The sequence below is a fragment of the Streptopelia decaocto genome (assembly GCF_964273445.1).
Source record: "Streptopelia decaocto genome assembly, chromosome: 1".
Classification (NCBI taxonomy): Eukaryota; Metazoa; Chordata; class Aves; order Columbiformes; family Columbidae; genus Streptopelia; species Streptopelia decaocto.
This window is the reverse complement of record NC_138663.1, coordinates 117,775,722-117,796,030: the sequence shown is the minus strand read 5'-3', so window position 1 is coordinate 117,796,030 and position 20,309 is coordinate 117,775,722. Positions and strand designations below refer to the sequence as shown.

Genomic DNA, 20,309 nt, shown 5'->3' with positions numbered 1-20,309 from the left:
CTGTTGAAAACACCCTCTGTCTCACACCTAGAGAAGAGAAGCAGGTACAAATTGCTTCAGGAAGCATGAGCGTAAATAACAAAATAGGGTGCAACTCCCTCAACCCACTGCCTTTAGGCTAAACTTCCTTGTTTAATTCAATTTCACAAGTCAGAGTAATTTCATCAGACCCAGCTACCAAAGACATCCAACATTCCTAGACACCTAGCTGTCTCTACCAGGGTTTGTTCAAGGACCTGAATTATTGAAATTAAAACAAAAGAGGATAACCCTCTTGTGTTATTTTGCTTTGGGATTTTTCTTTAGTCGTTTGAGGTTTTTTTGGTGTTTTGATTGGTTGGTTTGGTTGGGGTATTTTTGTTGGTTTTTTGGTTGGTTGGGGGTTTTTTAAATCAAATTTTCAAAACACTTCAGGCACTGAATCCAGCAACTGCTCCCAAAAAATCCAAGTAAACAGATATAAACCACTACTAAGGAAGACAGGAAGACTATTTGTGAAAAAAAAAAAAAAAAAAAAAGATTTATTATTTATTTGCTGCAGTGTTTACATGCAAGATAATTGCTTTCGGTACCAAAAGAAAACAAGACTAGTAGAGTAATTTAATTTAAAAGATTTATCCTTCTTAACAAAAGTGACTTGGTATGGCTTTTTGATCCTCTGTACTATGATTATAAATTATCTTCAAAATCCTAGTTGAGGTGGCACTCTGAAATTAATCACATTTGCTAAAAACATACATGCAGATACATAAAGGAGAGCTCTAAGGAATTAAAAGCCAAATTTAATAAATGAGGTAGTTCATCTGGTTAGGCAGAAACGTAGATTTGTGTTTCTTTGTATAAAACATCCACAACCTCTGTACGTGCATCTGCACTCAGAGGTCTATCGCTTGCAACACAGCCTCACTGAAAAACTTTGCCCTTTGCCTTTCACAGCAGGGAGGGGAGTTCAAGAGATAACCTCGATGTGCGCAGCCAAAGACTTCACCATCAGAACTCACTTGCTCCTGCTACAGCTCCGGAGCATCCCTCTCCACAGCCTACAGCAAGAGTGATGGCCAATCTTGCCCTTTTTTGGAGTCAGAGCGGATTAAGGCAGAACAGTACTTTTAATTACTGAGATAGTCAGACTGGTCTAACTTCGAACAATCTGACTTGGATGACTGCTGTGTCCAGATCCTGAGGATTTTTAACTACCTGAATGTATGGTATTTTTTTTCCTGTGCCTCTACCATAGTGCATTAAAACTTCCCTTCATATATACCACAAAACATTCATTTCTTTTTAAATTGCCAACCAGCAGCTCAGAGATTCAATGTTCACATTACTTAGCATTTAAAACACTACTAAACCATCTCAGCATTCTGCTACAAAAATCTTAAGTTAAATTGTGATTAAAAATGCCATTATAAGTCTGTACCTGATTATCAAGTGAGAGTTACTCAACTAAAGAAAGACATTTCAGCAGAGAGTTGACAGAACAACTTTCTGCCAGGCACCACATCAAGCAGAAAGGTGCTCATTGTCATTATCCTTCTCCGATTAAGGTCAGTCACTGTAGCCAGCACAGAACCAAGTGTGCAATCCTTCATGTTATCTTTAAAAAGAAACTTCAAAGAGAAAAAAAATCATTTGCAAAGTGAATAAATATCCCAGGCACCCATGGCTTCATTTATTCATGTTCTCTGAAACATCAATCAGCAAGAAGGACAGACAGCGTTGTCATCTGTTTGCCTGTTCAAAAAACAAAACAAAAAACAAAGGTTCAAGTTCTGCTTATCAATTACTTGGAAGCTTCTCAACAGCATAGCTTAATTACCAGACAAACCACATGTATGTATTTTTTATAAATAAAACCAAGTTTCAGGATTTGAGACATTTAAAATTATTAAAACCACCCAAATGTTTTACCTGCATATTTTTATAAATCCAATCTGTAAACACAGTCATGTTCCCATACACTCCAGGTCTATTGGGACTAGCACAGCCAGTTCCCCAGCTGGTATCTCCAACCAGCCACCATATGGAGTTTTTGTTAGTTACTAGAGGACCTCCACTGTCACCCTGCACAAAACACAAGCATATTGTTAAAGAACCTGCCACCATGAAAGACACAATTAATTTCACTTCAGGAATACAGATTAGGGTTCAAAAAAGGCTAGCCACCATTTTAAGGCAGTCACTAAAATAAAATGCAATAGCAATTACAGTATTAATTGCAAAAAGGATGAAAATTGTTTGCCCAAAGCACTAAATGAGATAGAGATTATTGATTTTCTTGTTCATAAGCATAATGCTAAGGTGTCTCTGTGATTATGAAGAGCATTCATTCACTTTCAAGTACCAGAAAGCAAAACATCCTCGAAGCATTAAAAATTACTGCCTCACCCTTTTTGGGTATTTAGCAAGAACTCTGGCAGCCTTGCAGAAGATGGAACAAAAGCAATCCATTCTAAAGGGAGAAGCCCAACCAAAATGCTACTTTTTTTTTTTTTAATTGGCATAGAATCTGTTTGTAATTAATAAATTATTAAAAAAACCCAACTAGTGAGACTGAAAATTAATCAGATTATTAGGTGTTAATATAGGAACAATTACCTGACAAGAATCAACTCCTCCTTCTAGAAATCCAGCACAGATCATTGTAGGCAAAATCATGCCATTATAGATATAGACAGAGTTACACCTAGAACGTTCTATTAGGGACACCATAACATAATTCAAGGTATTTGATGTTTTGCCTGAAATTGAAATGCACAAACATACAAAGACAAAATTAGAACAAGCATCATATTACAGGGTGTTTCAAAAAGATGGACCCAATTTGAAATCACTACTGCTTTGAAATTGGATCGGTTTTTTTGAAACATCCTGTACATTGCTATTACAAATCCCAGCAGCTAACACTGTTCAAAACAAAATAAACTTACTAGAAACATCAGAATGGACACTTAAGATGTATGATCCATTGCTCAGAGACAACTATGACATTAAAACTCCCTTCCAATGAATTACCCAGCTTTGCTGTGTACTATAAAGCAAGAGAACATGGCACCCACCTGCCTACTCCAGCCCTAAATCAACTGTGTTATCTACAGGGCTATTAAAAGCACATGGAGGCTGCAAGAGGGGAAGAGGAGCTCCCCACAGTTTCACAGTCCAGCACATGCCACCAGCAATTCCCATACTCTGTATTCAGCTACATCCAACATCCCCATCCCCACCCAGTGGTCTCTAATACTGTAGGAAACCTTTCCGCCCTTCTCATTTCTTGCAAATTTACTTGCATCATGCTGATTTCGCTTGAGTCAGTGAAAGGACATGCTCCTGCCCTTTTGCATGTCCACAGGGGACTGGCTTAGCATACAACCCTTGTTATAAGAGAGGGTATATGGGCACTGAATTGGCCAAGCTAGCAGGGGCACAAAATTGTTTCCTGTGTGGATATTTCTGGCCCCTGGCACTCATTTGAGGCTCCTTTGCAGCCTGCTGAATGCAACACACTACAAGTTGCTTTGGGACAGAATGCCTTTTGTAAATATTAGGGGCTGTAAAATGAGTGAAAAAACAGCATATCAACAGACCTGGTTCAAACTGCCCAATCAGCCCATATAACTATTATTTGTAGAATGAAGAGGACTGTTTTTTTATGCAGAAGACCGAAATATTCCAAAGCCACTCTTACCTCCTTGGTACTCTGCTCCCCATCCAGATATCCAGCACTGCTGATTAGGTTCAAACATCATTCCTGGATTAGGCAGACAAACTGGCCGTACAGTATCTACAAAACAAACGCAGTAACATCAGTAATCCCAGATGTCCAGACATAATGCAAAACAAATGTACATGAAATATCTCAGCATGACCACCACTTGCATACACACAAGCATTTTTGCTGCACTTTACTTTCCTTGCAGACAGGCAATACCATGCAGGCAGCAGCAGAAACTCAGCAGTTACCCTTTCCCAAATGGCTACCTAATCCTGATCTCAAAGTGAGGAACAAGCACAGTTAAGGGTTCTAGCTCAAGTCATCAGGCTACCCAGAATGATTAACACCAGCTCTTATTATCAGTAGAGGAGGACAAAGAAGAAGAAAGACTTCTAACTTCCTCTCTGCACTCTTTTTGCAAAAAACACTGTTGAAAATAATCACAATGCAAGCAGGATTCCACACCTGTATATAAGAAGTGTGAAGCAGAAAACCAGACAACCTTGCTACTCTCAGCAGCAGAAGAGGCCCTCCAGATTATTTCTAGTAGCTTTAAGCTGATGCACGGAAATACAAAAGACCTGTACAGACAGCATCTGTACACAGAAAGCACTTCAAGTGCAAATAATGCTTTGTCTGTTTTAACCACCTGCTTACAAACAACCCACATCTACATTTAAGAAAGGATCACAGTATCACAGTATCACAGTATGTTTGGGATTGGAAGGGACCTCAAAAGATCATCTAGTCCAATCCCCCTGCTGGAGCAGGAACACCTAGGTGAGGTCGCACAGGAACATGTCCAGGCGGGTTTTGAATGTCTCCAGAGAAGGAGACTCCACCACTTCCCTGGGCAGCCTGTTCCAGTGCTCTGTCACCCTTACTGAGAAGAAGTTTCTTCTCAAATTTAAGTGGAACCTCTTGTGTTCCAGCTTGATCCCATTACCCCTTGTCCTATCACTGTTTGCCACCGAGAAGAGCCTGGCTCCATCCCCATGGCACTCACCCTTTATATATTTATAAACATTAATAAGGTCCCCCCTTAGTCTCCTCTTCTCCAAACTAAAGAGACCCAGCTCCCTCAGCCTTTCTTCATAAGGGAGGTGCTCCACTCCCTTAATCATCTTGGTTGCCCTACGCTGGACCCTCTCCAGCAGTTCCCTGTCCTTCTTGAACTGAGGGGCCCAGAACTGGACACAATATTCCAGATGTGGTCTCACCAAGGCAGAGTAGAGGGGAAGGAGGACCTCTCTCGATCTACTAACCACCCCCCTTCTAATACACCCCAGGATGCCATTGGCCTTCCTGGCCACAAGGGCACAGTGCTGGCTCATGGTCATCCTGTTGTCCACCAGGACGCCCAGGTCCCTTTCCCCTACACTGCTCTCTAATATGTAATCTCCCAACCTATACTGGAACCTGGGGTTGTTCCTGCCCAGGTGCAGGACTCTACACTTGCCCTTGTTAAATTTCATCAGGTTATTCCCCGCCCAACTCTCCAGCCTGTCCAGGTCCCGCTGGATGGCAGCACAGCCCTCCGGCGTGTCAGCCACTCCTCGCAGCTTGGTGTCATCAGCAAACTTGCTGATAGTACACTCAATTCCCTCGTCCAAATCGTTAATGAATATATTGAATAATATTGGCCCCAGCACTGACCCCTGAGGCACTCCAGTAGATACTGGCCTCCAACTAGACTCCGCACCATTGACTACCACTCTCTGGCTTCTCTCCCTAAGCCAGTTTGCAACCCACCTCACTACTCTATTGTCTAGACCACACCTCCTCAACTTAGCTGTGAGGATGCTGTGGGAGACTGTGTCAAAGGCTTTACTGAAGTCAAGGTAGACCACATCCACCGCTCTGCCATCATCCATCCACCTTGTTACATTCTCATAAAAGGCTATGAGGTTGGTCAAGCATGACCTACCCTTGGTAAAGCCATGCTGACTGCCCCTAATAACCCTCTTTTCCTTGATATGCCTTGAGATGGCACCAAGGACAAGCTGTTCCATTACTTTCCCAGGGACAGAGGTGAGGCTGACCGGTCTATAATTACCCGGGGGTCCTCCTTCTTGCCCTTTTTGAAGACTGGAGTGACATTTGCTTTCCTCCAATCCTCGGGCACCTCTCCCGTTTCCCAAGACTTGGCATCTTGGATCTTCTTGAAACATTTGGGTTTGGGTTTTTGGGTTGGGTTTCTTTTTGTTTGACTGGTTTGGCTTTTGTGGGTTTTTTTTCCCTAATTGTTATTTGACATAACTTGGTTTAGGGTTTAGTCAGTTCCTCTACCACTACATCCTCACTCTGCACGTACAGGAACGGTGATACTTAAGCACTGTACAGCATTCTGGAGTAAAAGCTCATGACTGAGTTGAACCCACACACCATTCACCATGTTCCAGATTTAAATAAAGCCTAATTAGAAAATTAGAAGTTGTGCCCTCTGTCTCCACCTCCACCCTGTCTCTGCCTCTAGGTTGCCTCTACCCACAGTTTGTGTTCTTCCTGTAAATATTTACAAAGCTTTCTTTATGAACTTCAGAAGTTTCAAAATATGTGCTTATAGCTATCAGACTTTTGTCTTAAGAAAGGCAGAATACATACCAGTAAAACTCAGCGGTGTCTCTAACTTCATAAGGGCAACGTCATTGTCTTTAGAATCTGTATCATAATCCGGATGGGAAATGATCTGTTGCACTCTGTACCCATATCCTAAGAACATCTCATTCTGGTTCAGAATCCCAGCATAAACCCTCCAGTTGTATGGGTCAGAAAATTGTCTACAGAAAAAAGACAGGTTAGAAGGTCTGCTTCTCTGCTAACGAGTCACAGATTACAACCATCAAAAAAATTGTCTCCAGAAATGGCAGCAAATGCATGTGCAACCAACAATGCACATACATTTGACTACCATCTCTGAAGAACAAGGCAAACAAATTGCAAGACAACTAGCTTTGAGAAAGCTTGACTCTAATTTCATAAATATATTAAAAAAAAAAATCTTTGAAACGGGTTAAGTATCACTGTCACTTGACCCTTAGTCACTCAGCACAGCAAATTATAGTCTGAGACTGCAACACTGAAGTCTATTGATTTCCATGGCTGGGGGATCAAGCAGGTATTTCTGAGGTCTCGCATGTCAGTGGTATCACTCACATGTACTATCCAAAGCATGCAAGGGCAGGAGAAACCAGAATCAGTAAAAACATAATCTAGTGAAGGAATTTCACTATCTTGAAAAAGCTAGGGGTTTTTTGTTTCATTTTTGTGGGGTTCTTTTTAAATGTTAAGCATGCTCACTAGATGTAACTTAAGTAGCCTCTTGTGCTCCAGCACAGTTTACAAATGCTCAACAGAAAACTTTCCACAAGTGTTAAAACTCCCTCCATGAGAACTGGCAAGGCAGTAGTGCTCACAAGTTGCTCCCCCTCCAGGAAAAAAAAAAAAAAAATAAAATAAAAAAAAATCAAGACTTAGAAACCATTTTTCTGCCCTCTACAGCTTGGTTGCCATTCCTAAAGCTTTTGCATACTACAGAGATCAAATAAAAAAATGAAGGATAAGATCATCACATAAAAATAAACACTTACATTCCTTTCTCAAGGTTAAGGACAAAGTTATTTTTCCTCAGCTTAGCCTCACACCATGATTGAGTCAACTAACCGTTAAAATGTTATTGCTTAGTGGGTTTTCCCTCTAGCAGAAGTAGACAACTTTTAAACACATTCTTCCACTATACACAAGGTACAACAACACCCTCAATGCTCCTTTAAACTTCTATTTTCATCAGTTAAAAATAGACAAAGCACCATTTCTTTTTCTTATTGATGCCTATGTAAGGTATTCCTTGGACAGGTATAAATCTACATTTAATGCTGACTTTGGCTTTATTACCCCGTGGCATGAAGATGTGAGGAAATAAATGGTACAGGCATCTTCAAATTTATTGTGTCTACGGTTGTGCAATATTTGAGGGTTTGGCACATTTTTTTCCTTTTGTTTATTTTTCTGCAAAGTGTAATTCACCATCTTCATCTGTCTGGCATAACTTTGGTGTTTTGAATTTGTCTCTTAAGTTAGATGAGTATCTGTGCCCAACACCACTATCCAACTTAATTTCCGCCTTTAATAAATAAGTAAATAAGATTTTCTTCCTATAGAAAGCAGACAGACAACCTGCAGCTGACCTTCTGTGCAACAAGCTTTCCCTTAATACCTGAAAACCACACTGTTACACAGCCAAAATATTGTACCCAGTACCTGCATTCAAGGGAGTTTCAAAGCAGAAAGTCAAGAGACTTAAGTAAATCTGTGCTTTTCAGCCTGGAGCAAGAAAAACAGCCATTTGAGAGATGAACAAGTGAGCTGGTGGTCACAGTGGCCACATGGGCCAAGACTCACCCTTCCACGCAGTGTGCCGCCGTCACGATCCACTGGGGGGTGATGATGGAGCCCCCGCAGACGTGGGTGCCATGTACATGGAGGCTGACCTGCCACGGCCACTGCCCCAGCATCGCCCCGCTGCCACCCACGATCCTGCTCATCATGTTCACGCTTTTAGTGGACAGGCCGCACTCTAAGGGGTCAGTCACACACACGCAGGTGTTAGCTAAAGGGTGAGTTGGTCTGGAAGATGCTGTCTGCAGCTCAGGGTTTGTTGGCAGAGGGGAGCGCAGGCCATGTCTGACCTCTGCTTTGCTGCCAGTCAATAGGCTGCAGCTCAGGCCCCTGCCCTGGACACCGAAATCCTGAGTCTCTCACAGCCCAGACCCCCTTTGCAATGCAAACGTCAAGATGAGTATTTGGTAGCCACTGCCCTTGGTTCACCACGAACCATAAACCAGTGGTTCATTTCACCTTTGAGTGTGGTATGCAGGCATCTCTGGTGAGCCACACAGACACATGCCTTGATGCTGAGCAATGAAAGAGATGTCGTCTCGTGACAATCATCACCATCAGGAACATACTGCCTACCCAGACATTAGATGCACCACAGACATCCCACCACGGCTGCCAGGCAAGAGCTACAGAACTTCACCACAGGGAAGTAATTTAAAGGAACTGGTGGCAGCAAAGACAAAAGCAACTGGGGATCTAACAACCCTCTGGTCTCCTCTCACACGCTGCTCTTTAAACTGCACGTTTTGAAACTTGACAACCACAGTTAAATCACCAACCCATCAAAAGAGGGCAGTTATTTATGTAGATTCAAACCAACTTTCCAGCCAGAGCATTTCAAAGCATGAAAAGCAGTTTGATAAACAGTCACTTACCTATGCAGCGCAGAGAAACCACATTTCCTGATGCACAATAATCACTGCAATAGAAATAATAACAGAAAATAAAATTAAAACTACCCAAACAAAAAAACCCCACAGTATTTTAGGCACACAGTGAAGCAAATGGTGGGTAAAGTTCACCCTTCAGCTGCTGCCTACCCTTTCCAGCTATGTGCCCTGCCTTCACCCTCATCTTCCTGCTGAAGGTTCCCTCCTTTCTTCACTCTCTCCAGCTACCCTACCAGCAATCATCCAGCCTCCACCATTTCTCGCATTCACCAAAACTGTCATGTGGAAGACTGCAGTCACCAGTACAAAAGGTTTGTAAGCCTATTGAGGAGCAAGATGAAGAACAGCATGAGAAAAAGTTGAGCTGATTTATGAAGTAGTTGTAGAAGAACCTAAACAAGGGAACCACAGGAACTTTGCAGGCACAGCAGTCTGTAGGTTTAGAAACTAGACACTTCAGAGCTGTTTCATGAGTACAAAAATGATATTTTCCACAGTGAAAGATCCATTTGGCATGCTATGCGTTCACGTGACTGAAAATAAAAGCTGTACCAGCCTCTGTGTTACAGCTGGTAGCTATTGTCACCATACAGAAACTCCTGTTGATGGTCAAAGAGCCTTAGAAAAGTATCTTTCACATGGCAACCTTCTAACAGCAGGGAGGGAACAGGATGGGCCATCTCTTCTAAAAGAGGAGAGGAAGAATGGAAAAATGAAAGCTGTGTTTTTATATAGAAGGGAATGCAGTTGCTGCAATCAGATTAAAAATAAAGTCTCTTTCCCTCTAACAATTCCCATTGAAAGATGTGCTTACGTTATGCTACACCTCTTACAACAGCTAAAAAGACCGCTGATAAAAGGAAATAAGTTTGTATTAAAAAAAGATACCTGCTATACAGCTTTTTGTACAGGTCTATATTCCCAGCACTTGTGTTCAGCTTCATGTAGCTTTTAAAGCTGGCTTCAGCTGCTACTCCTTGACTGTAGTAGTATGTATCTCTGCAAAACAGAAAGTCCATTATGAAACCTGGTAGTTTCAGTTTTCAAACAGGCAATAAACTGTGCCAAGATAACATTTCTGACATGAACACTAAAAATATGATTTTTTTTTTAATTGAATGCCAATGTTGTAGTACAGTGCCAGAGACTCAGATTCTCTAAACATTCATCAAGTTCTGTTTCCCATCAAACAGTTACTAGATTAAAATAATATTTTCATCTAACATGCATAAAAGATAGGAATCCTCAGCCTCATGGAACACCGTATGAAAAAGGGATGGCTTTGCTGGTACATTTACACCGCACAGTTCCAGGTCCAGGCACAACAGAAGACAGTATTTGCCAACTGTATCAAAGAGAGGCAACATCAAGTATTTCAATTGCAGAAGAATTCAAGCTACAGCATTACATGGGGAGAACATGGGCAGCACTCTGGGCCATGAATGCTTATGGTGATCTTCCACACGAGCAGGAATTCCTTGTGTCCTCAGAAGATGAAGGCTTTCTATGCAATACATGTGATAACAGGTTAAGCCAGACTGGATGTTACTGAGCAATTATAATGATCTGCTACTAGCTGAGGCAAGCTCTGGAAGATGGTTGTGAGTGAATGTATTTAGATATCAGTGACCCCACTGAGTAACGACTGCATGCATGCCAGATGCTGTTACTCGGAGCAATGCTTCATTTTGATTCTGTAACAGCTATGATTGTTAAAATCGTACCCAGCAGGGTCCACAAGAACTAGATCACTAAATGCTTTTTCTTTCAGATATGCATTCTTAAAAATGACAAGAGGGAAATGTTAACTTTTCTATGCATGTGCAAAGGCTGATGAAGGTTAGACTTACACACTGTAGCCCATGTCTTTACATGCAGTCTTCCCATAATCATCATTCCAGTCATCTTGACAAACAGGATACCAGCATTTGCTGACAGGTGAATAAACTTCCAGGATAAAGTTTGGTCCGAAAAGTCTAACTGCCAGAAAAGGAAGAAGAGGAAAAAAAAACAAACCTGAGAACACCACAAGCTATGTTACTGCCCATTCTTAATACTTAAAGGTATTATTACACACAATTTTGCTTGTATTTACAAACTGGTGTTAATGCTGCCTTCAACTTAGACTATGAGTAGATATCAAGCAAACAGAAATATCACAATTACTTAATTCTTTTGTGTAAGGCAATTTAAAAGAACTACCACTTTAAATGCAAGACTGTTCATCTTTTCAGCTGTTATGCTCAAAATTCTTTCTCCTTCTACCACTGAGAAAGATTACAACAGCCAGTCTTATCTTTTATCTATACAACCATGTATTTCTTATCATATGTTGTGTATCAATAAAATATAATCTATTCTGCTATATTGACATACTATATCTTAGTACACCAAATTTCTCAGACAAGTGTTTGTAGAGCAAGAATGTAATAAGGAGCAATTACCTCTGACATTCTATGCCTCATTATGTATTTATTTGCAGAAGAATTTAATATAAAATAGCTCAAGCAAAAGAACAGATTGAACAAGCTTCTCCAAAATTGCATTATTCAACCAAATGGAGTGGAACATGTTTGGAGCATTCATCAGTAAATGCTAACACTGTATGAGGCATGTGCAGAATAAAAGTTCCCAAAGAGAGAATAAGAGCAGAGCAGTTTTCCAGAGTGGCACTGGTGCAATACAGGTGCTAGAAGCAGGATGCCACATCTTTGGAATGAACAAGTAGATTATATTTCCACCTTTCACCTTCAGCTCTGCACTAAACCTCCCCTGGGCTACTTCTCAGTTAGAAACACTGATCAGATCAGGCTTTCTTACACAAAGGAGTTAGGAAATAGCTGAAAATAAGTATTGGGAGAACAGGGAATGCAAAATATATGGACAATCACAAGCCTGATTAGAGACCACCAGATCTCTGTTATCACCTGAAGTTCTCCTAAGGAGTCAATGATGACTGTTCATTCCACAGACAATGTTACATCAGTTTTGCACAAACTCCATTCAAATCAAAAGGTAATATTTTAAAAACTGATTTAAAGTTAAGCCAGCTCAAACCCCTGAATCAGTGATTTTCTTTCAGCTTTTTAACTGGACTGGAAACAGACAATATCTAGATGTAGGCTTCAAAGCACTCAAACACCTTAAACCATTTTAGCAACATAACTTGGTCTAAAATGTAACTCATGCAAGCTTTGGACAAAGAAATTTGCTCAAAAACCCTTGCAGTTGACTGAAGGTCCCCTGTCTTGGCTGCCAGCACTCACCACACCGGTTTTCATCCTCCCCGTTGGGGCAGTGGTTCACTCCATCACACCAGCGCGAGGGCTGTAGGCACACTCCTGAAGATCCACACTCTATCAAGGAGCCGAGACAACGATTCTCTACTGCAGGGAGAGAGCAACACAGCTGTTAGGCTGAACATCAGCTTAGCTTCAGGTGACTATTGCCAACCCTCATCTTAAGGAATATGCCAGTTTGGCAGAGCAAAAGATCAGAAAGTGCTCTTAAATCCAGAAGTGGGAGGAGACCTAACCCAACACAACAGAAGATGTATTGCTCTATCCTTTACATCACTTGTCAGATTAAGTCGCTGATGCAGCTGTTTGGATTTTGCCCACAGCCTCCTCTGAATAAGTGAGCACCATTAAGTTGTGTAAAAGCAGTCAGCTTTGCACTGACAAAGCATAACATTTATAAACAGAGAAGGAGGAAGAAAGTGATTACTCAAATTACAACCTTTTGCTTTCTCTGCCATTTAAAACAAGATTACATTCATCTTGTATAAATCAGAGTAAAAAAAAAAATACCCTAACAACACAAAGCGTCATCCTAACTGTTTTAGACTAACTCCTCTCTTGCACAGAAAAGAATGAAGAGACTCCTAAAAATATAGCAGATTGGTTTTTAATTTCTTTTGAAAAGTGTCTTTCATTGAAAGGAAAATTAAATCAAACTTCACCTGAGCTGAGCAGAATTGCTCTAGCCCAGCCTCAGAGCTCACTCACCCCCGTTGGGGATGACTTCCAAGGCAAAGATATCATCTCTGATACAGCTTACAGTGGTGAGACAGGCTGGACTCACACAACTTTAACACACTTTCAGAGCAAAAGCTTCACAGAAACAAATAAATGGACATTAATTACTTCTGCTCCAATAAAGATCCCATTTTACCAAAATAAAACATATCTTGACCATTTACACTCTTGCAGTTAAGGTACACAAATTTAATTCAGTCTCTTTCCTTTATCTGAAATTAAGTGAAGTTCAAATTTGGAACAGAGCTCCATTTCAGAGAGGGCACATAGCAGTGACTTCCCTAATGAAATGCAGCACAGAATGTGTTGTCCACGCACAGCTATGTGCCAGCTATTCTCCAATGCAAAAACACTTGCAAGAGGTCAGACTAGTCTTTACTGACAGCTATGGCCCCATACCAGCTTTTGCCAGATAGACTGGAGCTTTCCAGAGAAGCCACCTGAATAAGCCACTCCAGAAGAGTCAAAGTTCCTTACTTCACTCAACGTCAAAAAGGGAAGGGGAAGGGGTAGGGGAAGGGGAAGGGGATCACAAACAAACAAAACTGAGTCATTAGGAAGCAATATTAGTTCATCTCTGGAGATAGGCAACAAAGAATTTCCTGTTCCTTAGTTCAGAATAAATTGGAAGAATGTATATTTCTAACTTTAAAAGTTTAATACATCTTTTCTTTCAGAACTGAAAAAAAAAAAAAAACACCTTACCAAAATACCAGATGAAGAAAGCAGCAACTGCACAACAAATGACTAGTAAAATTGATAATATAATGACTATGGTTTTCTTTGCACCTGAAATTAAAGAAAGGAGAAAAAGATAAAATAGTTTCACAAATAAGGCAACTTCCAGCCACCAGTACTATCTGTTTCCTTGACATCAAACCCAGACATCTTTTGCCAGACAGACTTTTCTCCATTTCACCGCCCTTCCTCCAAATTGCCCAGGTTCTTATCCAGTTACACTGGCATCCCATCCAGCTATTACTTCTTCATCCACAGGGAGGTGGCTCCTTCAACACAGGACTTGGAAGATCTCTTTTATTTTTTATATTATGTTGGAAGACCTTAAGTCTAAAATTGGAAGAAGTCCTGACAAAACTTACTTGGTGCACATGTTCTTCTGGATGAATGTGCTACTGGCCTAGTCGACTGGTAGGTAGCAACCCTTGGGACGTAGCTTGGCACTGATGGAGCATTTGTTGAGAAGTTCTGTGGATATGGGTAAGCACCTACTGGCTGCCTGGCAGAATAGACATTTTCTGGCTGAAAGCCACCATTTTCATAATATGGCGGAAGACTCTAAATGATAATGTTGAGGGGAAGGAAACAGGGAAAAAATGAAAAACAAGAGACAAGACCTCATTAAGGACAAAATAAGTTTCAGATGCCATTTACATTCAGAACCCTACTAAGTAATTCTGCCAGTGCAGAAATTCACCATGCATGCATACACATGCTAGTAACTCCAATTTGCACAGAGAAGGAGATTTACAGTATATGACAAATAATACCTTGCACTTTGAATAATAACAGAGATTGAGGCTGGAAGGTGTATAAATAGATCAGTTTCCTGCTCCAAAGTAGCTCAGCCTAAGGACTTTTCAGCCCAGCCCTCCAGCTGGCCACACAAACCACTGCACTGGAACACTTGACAGGGTAGAAATAAGCAGCAAGGATGGTTTTAGGCAGTACCGTCAGCAAAAGAAATCCTGAAAAGTAACAGCCTTTGTGTTCCCCGGTTGTCCAGGTCTAAGATAAATGCTCTACTGCTCTGTTTTGTCCTCTGGCAACACCAGGTATGCATAAGCTATTTCTGAAACCCACTGGCCTACAGCAGGTCATGGAATATTTACCCTGGAAGGGTTTTAACAACTACTTAGAAGCCATTCCAAACTATTCCTCCACAATAAGCTTTAAAAACACAAATCTCTCCTAGGAATACCTGAGCACCTGCCATGCTAGTTAATTCAAGCCTCTTACACCTGACTCACAGTATGTCTTTCCCTTTTTGCAGAAAACACAACAAATACTTACATCCACATTTTAAAAGACTTGCTAACCAGTGCGTCACTTATAATAGGCTATTACTGGTAAAGAAATAAAAACCCAATTAAAAAAAAACAAAAAAAAAAACAAAAAAACAAAACAAAACAAAAAAACAAAACAACAACAACAACAAAAAAAAAAAAAAAAACAGAGATTAATATTTTGAATATTTTGTTTACTTACTACAGTAGAGGTCATCTTTCCTGTGTCAGCAGTACCAAAAAAATTCAAGTGTTTGGAAGTAAAGTGTGAACCTGTATTTAAAAAAAAAAATACATAAAGGGAAAAAAAAAATCACAACCAGAATCTTTGTTTACCTCTGCTGTCAGTTTTTCCTTTGGAAAAACCACCAAATCTGGAGGAAAAAGGAAAATACGGAAGTATTTCAAGAGACGATACAAATCAAGAAGGTGCAGCATGAAATCGGATCTCAATAGCCTCTCAATACAACATTGAGGATTATACAGTGGCAACTATTCATTAACACGAGCGCCACACAAACCAAGAAGGTTAAGTTAGTGCTCACTCTCGCTGACAGAATGAGAGTTAAAGAATATCCTGGCAGCAACCCACACAGTGTCAGTACCAAGTTCAGGTCCTCCTGTCTCTCTCAACACTTACTCATGTATCGCTCAAGGTTTATGACACAGAAATGAGAACATGAACAATGCATCAGGAAATATACATTCAACTAGCTCATTTGATAACATCATGACTATTAGCCCCACAAGCCACATCTTTTTCACTCTTCTGTGTTACAAACAATTGTTTTCTTGGTTGTGTGTTGTAGCCACCACACCAAAAACAGGGAGAGAAGCACAACAAGGAAATACGCAACATCAATATGAAAGTTTTTCAAATAAAACAGAAGGAGCTACATCTGATGTTTCAACCATATAGCAGTTTATTTTAAAGTTAAACATTAACATTAAGTAAAACCACAGACTATCAAAGACACATGAAACATTAAATGTTTGCTGCCACAGTTCTAATATAAGCAGTTATAGACCTCCACAAGCAATAATTTTAAGAAATAGTTTAATCTATTGAGTCCTCTCATAATGTTACTACATATGAAAAAAGCCTAGACGTGCCTCAGTCAGGCACTGAGAAGTACCTTTCTCCAGCTCCCAGAGCAGTACCCTGAACACAGACACACTGGCACGATCCCTGTTGAAAGCCATGAGTATGAAGAGCAGTTGCATTAAGACACAGCATAATTCAGTTCGACGTATAAGGTTATCTTCTAGAACCTGTACCTAGGTGTCACCTCACTGCAAACTGAACTGCAAATGCTTTTGAAGCACCTCGAGCGTGCCAATACTTCGTGACAGTTTAGAAAGGCTGATTCTGGTGTTTGCCTATTAGCACTAACAACAAAAAAATAAAAGGTAAATAATAACACACTCTTGAACTCTTATTTGAATGGCAGACAGGGGAAAAACAAGTCTTTCTCCTACTTACAATAAGTCCATCAGTTTGGTGACTAAGGCTTCAGGACTTCTGCTTTATGTCGCATCCATTCTTACTCAGCTCTTCATAGCAGAGTCCGGAAGCGCAGCTTTGCCCAGACTTGGGGGACAAGTAACAAGTTGCAGGAAGGTATTTTTGTTCCTTGTTCTCTGAAAAGGAGGGGAAAAAAAAGGATTAGGAAGTTTGGTGATAGCAGACGGAAGAATACATCAGGTGATTCTGAGGTAAGCCAACAAGTACTACAACCAAAGAAAAATCCAAATATTTTTTATGTTACAATTTGAAAGGACTTGCAAATTGGCATGTGACAGTCTTCCTCATTATTTTTCTGGTTTGTTTGTTTTATATGAACAGAGGAAAAAAATATCTGGGTTCCTCAACTGGCTTTCAATGCCCACTCCCAATTCAGTTATTTTTAGTATATTTTTCCAACCAGCTTCTGATTAATAATAGTTTTTCCATTATCACACCACAAAATACAAGGAAGTTACAGGTATACGCAGATTTCCATGGTATTACACATAAACATTTGACAGCGTATTAAAAACAGAATAAACCAAAACCACTAGACTCCCATTAGTTTGCAAACCTTTAAGGCAAAAATTGATGGGTAACATCCAATAATGATAAAATCTAGTTTTCTTAAATGCATCACTGACATACTTCAAAATATTCTACAAACACATCAAGGGTACTGCAACAACTTCATAGATAAGGAAGCTGGGTCACGGAGAAACAAACTGACCTGTCAAACACTCTCCATCCCAACAACTACAGAGCTAGAAGAGACTGGTCTCTCTTATCTCAGTCCAATACTTTGGCCTCTAAGTCACCTCGCACACCAGACAGATTTAAATAGTTCCCACATAAAAGTATCATAAACCCACTCTGGTGCAGAATAGTGGGAAGATACAACTATCCTTCCTTCTTGCTGCCAGTCATTCCTCCTGATGTCTGTCCAGCTATAACAACATTTTATTGGGTACATCTGACAAAAGAAACCTCAAGAGTCCTTTAAAGTGAACAGGTGGAGTTAAAGTGTACAGAGATACCCAGACAAGGAAACAGATATGGAGCTCACCCCTGCAGCAGGCTTGAAGGAACAAGAGACAAGGCCCAGGGAGCCAGAGCCTTGTAGGTCAGCTTGCTAAACCCTTCTAGCTTTGGAAAAAGCATAAAGCAATGAAAGACACCCATCACTCATATGCCCTCAAGCCCTTCAATTTCAAAAATTTCCATTTACTCCAATGTGGAACAGAACCAGAATTTGGACCTCCAGCAACACAGAAGGTCCAAAATTGAGTATACTTTCGTTTCGTAAGTCTGAACATAAAGAAATAACAGTGCTGTTTCTAATGACAGGCAGTAATAAGAGTATAAAATATATAACCGTCACTGATATAATATACTGATGAATTCAGTGAGAGGTACTGCCTCACAGCTTTTACTTGAAATATTTTAGCTTCTTCTCACACGTGGCTTAGGAGTACTATAATTAACATTCTGTCATGGGTCATTAAGATTAAAAAAAATACTCTTTTTTTTTTTCCAGTAAAAGTTGTTTGAATTAAACAAACAGTAATAAAAAAAAAAAACTGAAAATACTACCTGCATCCAAGAAAAAATTAATCCAATAGCTTTTATAGTTTTTCTATGGATTTCTGCAAATCTACTCTTTATATTTAAGCAAAAGTTGCAAGAGAGTTGTTCTCTCCTTCATTTGATAACACACTACTTAATTAAAGAAGGACTTCCAAGATTATTAGTCTGCCAAAGGCTTGTCCCCCTGCTTCCGGAGTGACAGCCATTCTCTAACTTGGACAGGAGAAGCATTGAGCACAGAGTTGTGCTGCTCAGCTGTAAGTGGTCCTCACCACCCCATCTTCCTAATCCCTTCACCTCACTACTGGTGGGTAAAGGTGAGCCTTTGCTTTTACCTCCTTACAGCAGCATCAAGTAATGGCTCCTTTATACTGTGTGTGTCCTTCACTAGTCAGAAGCCAACATGTCCAAAAAGACAACAGAAACAACGAAAGACAAAGAAACCATGATTTTGTTAATAAAAAACAACTTGCTGGCTTTTACCCTTATTCTCCATGCAGGCAATAATAATGGTACACCCTTATGACACACTGTGATGTAGCTATTAATTAAGAGCAGTACTATGTCTTGGAGGCCTAGGTTTCCACAAGCACCACTAGCTATATTAGTTTCCATTAGCTTTTATACAGAAATCACTATATGTTGTTTCCATGCCTAGACACCTAAGTCAATCAATGGAACTATTACCTTCAGATATCCTACTAAACACTGTGAGTTCAACTTGGCCAATGAAGCCAGAGTTATATTTGCAATAGTATACTTCCTGCATTGACCTATGAGTTCAATACATATTTTGCATTATTTCCCAAAATAGAAACATCATCAGCTGTGTGCTAAGCTTTATGATACGTATCAACAATTGAAAAAGCAACCACCGAAAAAAAACAAACTAGTTCTTCACAGTCAAATCTACGTAAAAGCAACCACCTGCAAACAAGGAAGAAGGGAGAGGACAGAACAGTTAAAAGCCGAATGCATGAAGTCCAGTTCAGCTTCTAAAAGGAGGAAGCATGAAAGCATCCAAACACTCTACGTGAACACTGAATAACACAGTGTCACATCCAGAAAAACTAGCAATTCCCTTTATCTGGATAGAGAAACACAGCACATGCAAATGAAAGAACCGGCAAAATTCATTAAGATAGCAAAGGAGTAATTCCAGTGCAAAGATCAACTGTAGAAAAGAGTAAGTCAAACAACTATGGCTTTTGTTGATGATGCTGGGAAGGAAGTATGCTTTCATATTTTTTTTTTTTATTACCAACACTTTTATGACCACCTAGAAGTTTCGGTAGCATAATCTTAAACACAATATAACCATGATACCAACATGAGGAGGAAAGGGAGAAGGGGCAATAAAAAAATAAGAAGAGATAAAACAAGCAAAGACGTAATTCCAGGTTCACTTACATGGTCTTTTCCACACACTGGGCAATTTCTGCCTCTGCTACCTGGACAAAAGAGAAGAAACACGGTCAAGATTACTGTTGAACAAGCAACACTAAAAATTATCATGACCTGTAAATGAAGTATAGAAAGTTTTAAAAAAATACTGCTATGTATGAAAAAGGAAGGTAACTCTTTTTTTTTTTTTTTTCTCATCTCATTAACAAGATTTCCTTGATATTTCTTCAGGAAGTAGTGCTGAATATTTGTATTGCAATGATTTTAAAAAGTGAAAGTAATTTACTCCACAGGGTAAAATGTATCCTCTGGAAAGGGTCAAAGATAAATCAACAAGCAACTGAATGCCTCAAAGTCATCAAATTCAGTTTCTTCCAACATCCTGGCCTTTCAGCTAACCTTCTCGATACGGGTAAGGCTCTACTCAGCATGCCTATGCAGTAACATTACACACCTTACAGAGAACTATATGAGACTATATTTACGTGAAAGGTTGCCACAAATAGAGCCTCGGCATTCTTAAATCTCTTAAGAAATCACTTTGAAGCTATTCTAGGTTAGCTCTTAAAATATCATTAAACTGTAGAACTATTTATCAACAGGGGTAAAAAAAATAGTGCCTCTGGGTAAGCACTACCAGCAACTTGAATAAAGTCCAGAACAGAATTTCCAAGAGTGGCAAACCAAGATTAATACTACTTCCACATGCAAAGGAAAAATAAAAATTTAAAAAAAAAAAAAAAAAGCATT

The 20,309-nt window shown here is 40.0% G+C and overlaps 1 protein-coding gene across 1 annotated transcript; it reads right to left on the bottom strand.

Moving 5' to 3' along the window:
* Nucleotides 1–1,722: 1,722 nt before the first annotated feature.
* TMPRSS2 (transmembrane serine protease 2) lies at nucleotides 1,723–15,278 on the bottom strand (the record flags this gene model as incomplete). Its single annotated transcript, XM_082076357.1, has 13 exons — nucleotides 1,723–1,734; nucleotides 1,912–2,064; nucleotides 2,599–2,741; nucleotides 3,686–3,781; nucleotides 6,317–6,492; nucleotides 8,114–8,288; nucleotides 8,986–9,029; nucleotides 9,889–9,999; nucleotides 10,851–10,980; nucleotides 12,267–12,386; nucleotides 13,743–13,826; nucleotides 14,138–14,333; nucleotides 15,264–15,278. 13 exons carry the CDS (start codon nucleotides 15,276–15,278, stop codon nucleotides 1,723–1,725), a joined length of 1,455 nt encoding a protein of 484 aa, XP_081932483.1.
* Between the last annotated feature and the right edge of the window lie 5,031 nt (nucleotides 15,279–20,309).